Source organism: Mastigoproctus giganteus, chromosome 2, assembly GCF_048544385.1.
Source record: "Mastigoproctus giganteus isolate SK-2022 chromosome 2, ASM4854438v1, whole genome shotgun sequence".
NCBI lineage: Eukaryota > Metazoa > Arthropoda > Arachnida > Uropygi > Thelyphonidae > Mastigoproctus > Mastigoproctus giganteus.
Window position 1 is genome coordinate 258,620,815 of NC_143576.1, and position 9,505 is coordinate 258,630,319.

The window sequence follows — 9,505 nt, forward strand, 5'->3', positions numbered from 1 at the left end:
GAACAATATAATGATTGACACGTAGGCATGACATATGATGTAAGATTAGTTTTTTATCATTATTAAAAGCAGATTATTGAAGTTCATGAGTGTTTTCACTATTAAAAAAAAAAAACATATTATTGATTTCTTTATACGTTTTTAAGGTTAGGTTTCCTAACCTAGCCTTAAAGGATAGGTTAAGAAAAAAGGAAAAGGTTTCTTTATTTTTCGTTATATTTTATAACCTGACTTTATAGGTTCTAACACCTCTTGTGTTTGGGGTTTACATAAAAAAAAAAAAAAATGTTAGGTTAAGAAATAATGGGAAAAGGTTTCCTTACCTAACTTTAAAGGTTAGGTTATGAAATAATAGAAAAAGAAAGAAAGTCTTTATATATATATATATGTATCATAACATTAATCACTTAACACTATGATGTTATCATCTGTCATGCCTACATGTCAATCAATATATCATTCTCGACTTCTACTGCTGATACCGATAACATGTGGCGTCTGCTTACCGACAATGCAGGGAGAGACTGCGGAAGCGGAAAACCAGCTTGTGGTTCTCGTGTTGGCTTTCTTTACCTTCACCCAAATCAGTTATTCATTCTGGTTGTAGTTAAATCTCGCTTGCAACTTCTAAGTGAGATTTAACCAGAATCGAAACATTCATTTGATACATGACCAGGAATAGTCATAAGCTCAATCTTAGAGCAACAAGAGTTAGAAAAATTAGCAGATGGGCTGAGAAGTAGCAAGTGAGATTTAAAACATTGATAAATGCAAGGTACTAAACATAGCAGTAATAACATACCATTTGGGTGGCACCACACTTAAGGGGTTGGAAAACTAAAACGATCTAAGGGCAGGCCAACATGAAGTTCTCTGAGCAGTGCAACAGTTGCTTGTCCAGCTCATGGGATCTGTCAATGAACCCCAGGGACACACACATCTGCTGAGTATGGACTTGGCACAACCAGGGTCCTGAGCTGGATAACATCATTCTTCTCTTTCTTGGTGATTCCCTTCTACTTCTGACTCTCTCTCTCTCTCTCAGAGTAATTTAGGTATTTTTATTTTTATTTTTTTTATTTTGGCTGGTGCAGCATAAGCCTCAGGCTCCTTGCACCATACAGCTAATAATAATAATAATAATAAACAGGAATTTTTCCAGCAAAGATAATGAGGTGAATATCCCACTGCATAAGGCAATGGTTAGGCCACAACTTGAGTACTGCAGTCAAGTCTGAAGCCTAATTTTAGGAAGGATGTGGATCCGTTGGAACAGGTGCAGAGGAGAGCAACAAGATTATTCAGAGACACAAAAGAGTATTCTTACCATGAAAGATGTCAGTTCTGTGCTTGGAAACTAGACACCTGCAAGGAGACCCGATTGAAGTGTTTAAATGGACAGTTGCAGGACAGAAGTATGAAAATTTGCCAGAGAGTGACATTGTTGGAACAAACTGCATCTGGTGTTGTTGAAGTGGATAGTATGAATAAATTTGAGGAAGGATTAAACAGATTGTTAGAATAGATGTAGATGAGGGTTATTTATTATTATTTTTTTGGGGCTGATGCTGTAAAAGCTTGATTTCATGCATCATTTGCCATTACTAATACTAATAAAAAAATGAAAAGTTTCATTTGATGACTTTTCTGTGATAAATATAAACCAAAAATTAGTAGTAATATTTGGACAAACACCTTTTTACAAGAGCTATGATTGGGATAACACTATTATCATTATTATTATGAAAATTTTCCAATGTAAAATTTTCATATGAATACAACAATAATTTCAGAATTCAGTTGCTCATATAAAATTTTTCATGAATTTTAAAAACTTCTTTTTGTTATGAGCTTTGTTTTTTTTTTTGAAAATTTATGCTCTATTATATTTCCATTTCTGTTTTTAAAACTGTCTGTAGAATATAATACAGGTTAAATAAATAACCTATATTATATTCTATTTTTGTGTTAACTAATAAAAAAAAAAAAAAAAGGTAAAGTGCAGCCATTATCAATCCACTGCAGGATGGAAGCCTCCTCAACAATTCATGCTGAGGGAATAAAGAAGCCCAATTATCTCTTAGACAGCTTAATATAATAAAATCTTTTATAAAGGAAACTGCAGAGTAAAATCATATTTGGATATCCCATGCCAGTTACTTGAAATATGCATTCAATAAAATGCGAAATGGGAAATGTCTGCTGTCACACAAAGCTGAAATAAATAGCCTCCAACATGTAAGGTGGGTTCTCAAGGCCTGTCAAACTATAAATGATGAGACATTACCGTCATATCTCAGATCGGTTACTGTGCTAAGAGCTTTCTGTACTTTAATTTCTGTGATAGAAAGTTTTCATTTATAATCTGGGACAGTTATGCAGGAGGAGGAATGTTAATAAATTCATCATTTCAACAGCTATGAACAGTGCACAGTTAATGATTGAGCATTCATTTTTAATGATGGTTTGCAAATTCAAATATGTGATGTGCATACGTTTACATATTGCAGATCAGCATTGTGTAAAACAACCTTCAGTGGAATAATAAAAATATCTATAGCTTATGTCAATTTCCTTGGCATGAATCTGAGCAATGAGAACATGACTTAGATTTCATCCCCCTTGTTCTTTAGGGGGAGGCAGGCAGTTACTTTTTGCTTTAATTAATAATACATAAGGAACTTGAATACTTCCACATTTTGCAGGCAATTGCATTTTCATTTATACAATAATTTTAACTTACCATTAGTAAATAAAATTTAATTAAATTTCAAGTTTAATGAAATTTACATAATTGTTATGTTTCAATGAAAGAAGTAGTTATGCTAAAACCCTAGTAAGAATTCTGAGCAAAAGCTTCATGCCATGGTTTTAAATATAATGGCAAAAGGCCTTTTTTTTTTTGGACATAGTGGAGAAAAACAGGGTTTGTTTATTTGTTTGGTTTATTTAGCACAAAACACAAATATGCTTAGAACTAAAGGCCATGACAGAATGATGAATAGGTAGTAAAATACTACCTACTTATCGGTTAAATATCTCAGATAAATTATATAAATATGCATTTTTGTATTGTACATGCAACGAACCCTGCATCTGAATTGAAAAATGCTTTGAATGTTTTTCTAGCACAAAATATTTGCTGCATTACATTTCCTCCTTGTGTGGGTATAATTTTCAAAAATATTTCAGTAGATATAGATGCCACTGATATTATTATTTATGTAGCACATTAGCATCTGATGATATGTTATACTGTATTATGTCTGTACATGTGCATGACCTCCATAGCCAGGTGGGCAGGAGCAGCAGTGCGTAGCACACGCTTCTTGATTAGACCGGGGTTTGAGCCCGTGACCACCAAATACAGAGGATGCGGAAAGGTCGGGGAATGACCACCACATATCCCTGGAGCAATATGGCCTTAGTTGCTAATGTTCATAAAAAAAAATAATAATAAATAAATAACATGTGTATGTTCACAAGCTGATTTGCATGTTGTGCACGCTAGAAAACCCAGAATAACTCATTTGGGGGACACTGCTCCTTATGTCTCAGATCGGTTAACTATAGCCCCAAATGAAGAGGCTTTTAAGAATTCATTCATTCTCTGATGGAATTTGAACCCAGGCCTCTTCGCATTGTCGCTGTTGTGGGTATTATTGCATCAGGCAATCACGTAACCAATCACTGCCTGCAATAAAGATATATATATTCAAATCCCATCAAAGACTGAATTCTTAAAAGCAATGACAAGAGGCAAAAGCACTCTATTGATAATGCCAATCAACCATAATAGTGTTATTATGGTTGATTGGCATTATCAACAGAATCACTGAAAATATAAGTACTTTTATATTTTTAATAAAAATGTGTAGAGTAAGCATAGCCACATTTCAATAATGTAAACTGTATAGTTTATTAAAAAGAAATGCTAAACATAGCATGAATTTTCGAAATATCATTATAAATTGAATCGCTATTGATCTGATTTTAATGAAATTTGAAATGGCTCAAAAAAAAAAAAAAATGCTATGGACCTAAGTATAAAATTTTTTTAAAATCCACCTACCAGGAGTCTGGTTTTTACATAAAAAGAAAAATGGTTGGATTCAGTGAAGTACTTCACTGCATTTGCTAACAAAGTGCACCCAGGATTTTTCATTGGAAGAAGCTGAGGAGCTGAGTTGCTGTGCTTTAATAGTTTCTTTGAGAGGGGTTGAAGCCTAGCCCTCTCAGGTATCCACTAATAACATTAGACTCCATGAAGAGCATAGTGTATAGTGTTTCTTGTCTAGCAGCATGAGTGGCTTCCTCTATAAACTGCAAAGTATCCTTTGTGACACAGTACAAACTCTGTAAATGTTGAGATGGTGAAAGCATTTGTGTTAGTTTGTGCAGTGTAGTGTTGAGTTATGTTGGTCTGTTCCTCCAGTATTTTGCTGCCAGAGCCCCTAGTAGGACTCTATGGTTCCGTCCACCACCTTGGGGAGGTGGCTGTGTACAGTAGAAGAAATACTGGCAGTAGCAAACCCTGGAATGCACCTGAGCTTGCCAGGGGGGGGGGGTCACCAGTGTAAAAGAAAAAAAAAAAAAAAAAAAAAAAACCTCGAAGGGGAAGACACGAAAGGGATGCAGCAGAGGGGGGAAGGAGCATAGCAAGGAGGTTACGGTGGATGATAGGAAGGCTGTCCACCAAGAAACAGGAAGTTAAAGGAATAGAGACACCCCCATGGAAGAAAAACCCATAATCCTCACAGGGAAGTGGAGGACTGAAAAGAACAGTAAAAAATTGATGATGCAAGAAAGCAAGCTTATACAGCATCAGCCAAAAAAAAAAAAAAAAAAAAGACCTTCCCATCTCACCCATCCAGTCATTCCAAATGTTTGTTTAGTTCTTGAATTTATTTAAGCTATCAACTTCCACGACGACAGATGGAAGTTTGTTCCAGCAATCAACTACCTGCTGGCTAAATGAAAATTTCTGCAGATCTATTTGACAACTATCTTTCCTCATTTTCAGTTTATGTCCCCTCAGGTTTATAATATGAGCAAGAGGAAGAATCCCACCAGCATTCAGCCTGCTCAATCCATTCAAGGCCATACACACCTCAATCAGATCGCCTCACAGTTGCCTAGTCTCCAGATGCTGCAATTTGCAGAATTTAAGCCTTTCTTTGTAAGAGTACCCCTTTGTTCCCCTCTCCAGTCTTGTTGCCCTTCTCTGTACTCATTCTATCAACTCTACATCCTTCCTAAAATGAGGCTTCCAGACTTGTATGCAATACTCAAGGTATGGCCTGATCACTGCCTTATACAAGGGGATAATCACCTCCTTATCCCTGCTTGCAAAATTCGTGTATATCATTGACAATACCCCATGACCTACTCGGGCAAGCTGTCTGCACTGCTCAGAAAACTTCATATCTGACTGCACGATTACCCCAGGTCTCTTTCATTCTCCACTACCCTGAATGCAACATCACCCAGTTGGTATATTTCTCTGGGGTTACTGCTACCACATGCAGAACTTTGCATCTGTCAAAGTTAAACTTCAGTTGCCACTTCTCAGCCGATCTGCCCAAGTTTTCCAGATCCTGTTGCAGCAACATACTGTCATTACTTTTATTAACAACCCTCCAAATTTTATCTGTATCATCTGCAAACTTTGACATTAAGCTAGATGTACCTTCATCAATATTATTGATAAATAAACAAAACAACAGAGGATCCAACACTGAACCTTGGGGGATACCACTAATAACATTAGTTCATGAAGAGCAGTATTCATTGATTACCACTCTCTGTCTTCTCCCACTCAACCATCCATTTATCCATTGTAGAAACTTGCCCTTAATGCCACACTGCTACAATTTGTACAGTAGTTATCCATGTGCAACAGTAAAATGAAAATGTTCAACAGGTGAGATGAAAAATAGATTTTCAGATTTATTTTCTTTTGAAGTGAAGCCATAGATGTTAGGTCCAATTGGATGTGATTTTGGATCTGCTAGTGAAGAAATTCAAGAACTCATTGAATTAAAATGTAACGAAGAATGCAAATATAAATTCGAAAAAGGTGGAATGGCTGAGTTGTGTGGATTAAAAACAACTAAACTTTTATCTAACAATGTGGTCTGAAATTGCCAAAGTACTTCTTTGTTTTCCAATGTCTTATATGGTTGAAAGTGGTTTTAGATTGGTAAATAAAATATTAACAAAGGAAAGAAAGTCTTGATATACGTTCAAGAGCAGACATTAGAATTAAACTTACCAACATCATACCAAACATTGAACTTTTAGCTAAGAAGCACCAGGCTCAGGGATCCCATTGAATAAAGACAGTAAGCATAAAGTATGTCATTGTTTAAAATTTTATGAGGAGTGATTACGAAAAAAATTGTCTAAAAAAGCCCTTTAGGGGGCCATAATTAAAAGAAGGTAAAAAACTAACAGATCAGTAATTACAGACCTGTTAGTTTTTTTTTTTTTTTTTTAACTTCTGCTCTGGAGAAATTAATGGAGCCACCTATTAAAGAAGCAGTGCTGGATCATCTAGACAAGACTACAGTAAAAATTCAGACACAGCAAGGTTTTTTGTTAAGAGGAAGTCTTGTCTGACCAATTTGATTAGATACTATGATGTGGTCACAAAGAATTGGATGCAAAAAATAATTTTGATATCATATACTTGGATTTCAGGAAAGCTTTTGATACTGTTGTGCATGGAAGACTACTGTACAAATTAGAGCAGTATGACATTAAGGGTGAATTTGCTACTACAGATAAAGGGATGATTGAGTGGGAGAAGACAGAGAGTAGTAATCAATGGACACTGCTCTTTGTGAACTAATGTTATTAGTCTCCCATGGTTCGGTGTTGGCCTATTGTTGTTTTGTATATTTATCAATTGATGAAGGTATATCAGGCTTAATGTCCAATGCAGATGATACAAAGGTTGGCAGGGTTGTTAATGAGATTAATGATGGTACACTACTGCAAAAGGATCTATAAAAGTTGAGCAGATGGGCTGAAAGGTAGCAACTAAAATTTAACATTGACAAATGTAAAGTATGCATATAGGTAGCGTAAAGTATCAACTGTGTAGTACTACACTTATGGGGTAGAGAATGAAAAAGACCTGGGGGTAATTGTGCAGTCAGATATTAAAATTTTCTGAGCAGTGCAGACAGGCTGCCAGAGCAGCTCATCGGGTCTTGTCAATGATATTCATTTTTTTTTTTTTTAACAGGAATAAGGTGGTCCCCTTGTATAATGCAATGGTCAGGCCACACCTCGAGTGCTACATACATGTTTGTAGGTCTCACTTTAGGAATGATGTACAGCTGCTGGAACGAGTACAGAGAAGGGCAACAAGATTGGTGAGGGGAAGAAAGGTGTGCTCTTACCAAGAAAGGCTTAAGTTCTGCAAATTGCAGTGTCTGGAGGCTAGGCCGATGCGAGGTGATCTGCTTATGGTGTATAAGGCCTTGAATGGTTTAAGCAAGTTCAATGCTGATGGGATTCTTTCTCTTGCTCAGATTACACAACTGAGGGGGGGGATATAAATTCAAATTGAGGAAAGACAGTTGTATAATAGATGTGCGGAGATTTTCCTTTAGCCAGCATGTGGCTGATTGCTGGAACAAAGTTCCATCCATTGTTGTGGAAGCTGATAGCTTAAATAAATTCAAGGAAGAACTGGGCAAACTTTTGGAGCAATTGGACTATTAAATGGAAAGGGTTTTTTTTTTGGCTGATACAGAATAAGCTTGCTTTCTTGGATCATATGCCTCCACTAATGCCAAATTGTAATTAATGATAAATAATCATGAAATGAATAAGTCACAGGTTTACTTTACAAGAGCAACAGAATGGTTAAATAATTTAAAAACTAATGAATGAATGGGTGTAATATTGCGTGAAAATTATACTTTTTTTCCCATTTTTTTTAATGAAAATACTAAACAGGAAATATATCAAAACCTACAGTACTTAGTACCTTACATGGGTTGAAGGTGAGAGGGGATGCTGGAAACTTTGCTCTGGTGACTAAACTTGGGTTATTGCATTCACATGCTATAATTCATTTCATATTGCAACTGAGGAGGCTTTCGGCTGTACACGTTTCAAATTATACTTCGATTCCTACATTATTATTACTCATATTATTATTATTGTTTGTTTGTTATTTGGTTTTTTAGGAGCATTAGCAACTAAGGCCATATTGCTTCGGGGTTGTTATTTGGTTTTTTTTTAGGAGCATTAGCAACTAAGGCCATATTGCTCCGGGAATATGCGGTGGTCATTCCCTGACCTTTCTGCATCCTCCGTATTTGGTGGTCACAGGCTCGAACCCCGGTCTAATCAAGAAGCGTGTGCTACGCACTGCTGCTCCTGCCCACCTGGCTACGGAGGCCCCACGGAAGACTGAGGCTTGTGGTGCACCAGCCAAAAAAAATTTCTAGGTTAACCTGAGTGAGAGAGAGAGAAGTAGAAAGGAATCACCAAGAAAGAGAAGAATGATGATATCCAGCTCAACATCCTCGGTGTGCCAAGCCCATACTCACCAGATGTGAGTTTCGAATTTTTACCAGAAAACCATTCGTGTCCTATTTATTAGTATCCACTCCCTGAACGCCGCACTAGGCAACCAGCTCACAACTTTTTTATAATTTGAAAATTTTTGTTATGATTCATTCTATACCCTGAATTCAATTTAAAGCGTGTTATAATTATATATGAAAATTACTTGCTTGCAATGGATCCAATCCTCAAGGTTTCGTAAAGCTCGCTTATATAAACTTTGCACCTTGCGAGTATGACTGATAGCTGCTGTCTGCAAATAAGGTGCAGCCATTATGCTAATGATCACTAATTTTGATCTGTTACTACGTGAGCTCAGTTATTAATTAGAAATCACGGTCCTCTCAGAAATAATAACAGGAACATAAAAAAAAAAAAAAAAGAAACCGCAATCTCCACTAAACTTCTACCGTCACCATAAATCCGCTAAGAGGCGCCTTACATACTGAGAAATAATAGAAAATCACAGATAAGATAGAAAAGTTAGTTTACTTCCTCAAAGTCTTTGCAGCTTCATTCTGACAACAAGCACCAGTTGTTCATTTCTTTAGTATTTCCTCAAACAGTTTTATTTTCCGTACAGGCGGTACTTAGTTAGCCGCTCGTTCATCATCATCATCATCATCATCAGCCATTTTCAATCCACTGCAGGATGAAGGCCTCTCCAGCAACTTTCCAGTTCCTTCTGTTTTGAGCACTGGCCATCCATTTACTACTCAAAAACTCATGAATTTCATCTATCCATCTCCGCCTTTGTCTTCCAGGTTTTCTTCCAGCCGCTCGTTCAGAAATGATTTATAACTATATCCTAAGTTATTTTTATACATTCCACACTGCGCTACCAGTGCAGAGGGGTTACCAGAGCAGTTCTTCGAATCTTTTCAATGATATATGTGAATTTTGCTAGCTGGGACAGGGA

General features: G+C 36.4%; 1 protein-coding gene across 1 annotated transcript in view; it reads right to left on the bottom strand.

The window, feature by feature from the left end:
* The window catches only part of ND-B22 (NADH dehydrogenase (ubiquinone) B22 subunit), a 30,004-nt gene extending 21,059 nt beyond the window's left edge, over positions 1 to 8,945 (bottom strand). The window contains exon 1 of the mRNA XM_090369113.1: positions 8,757 to 8,945. Within this exon, the coding sequence (XP_090225239.1) occupies positions 8,757 to 8,860 (104 nt within the window). The 5' untranslated portion in view covers positions 8,861 to 8,945. The remainder of the gene's footprint in view (positions 1 to 8,756) is intronic.
* Between the last annotated feature and the right edge of the window lie 560 nt (positions 8,946 to 9,505).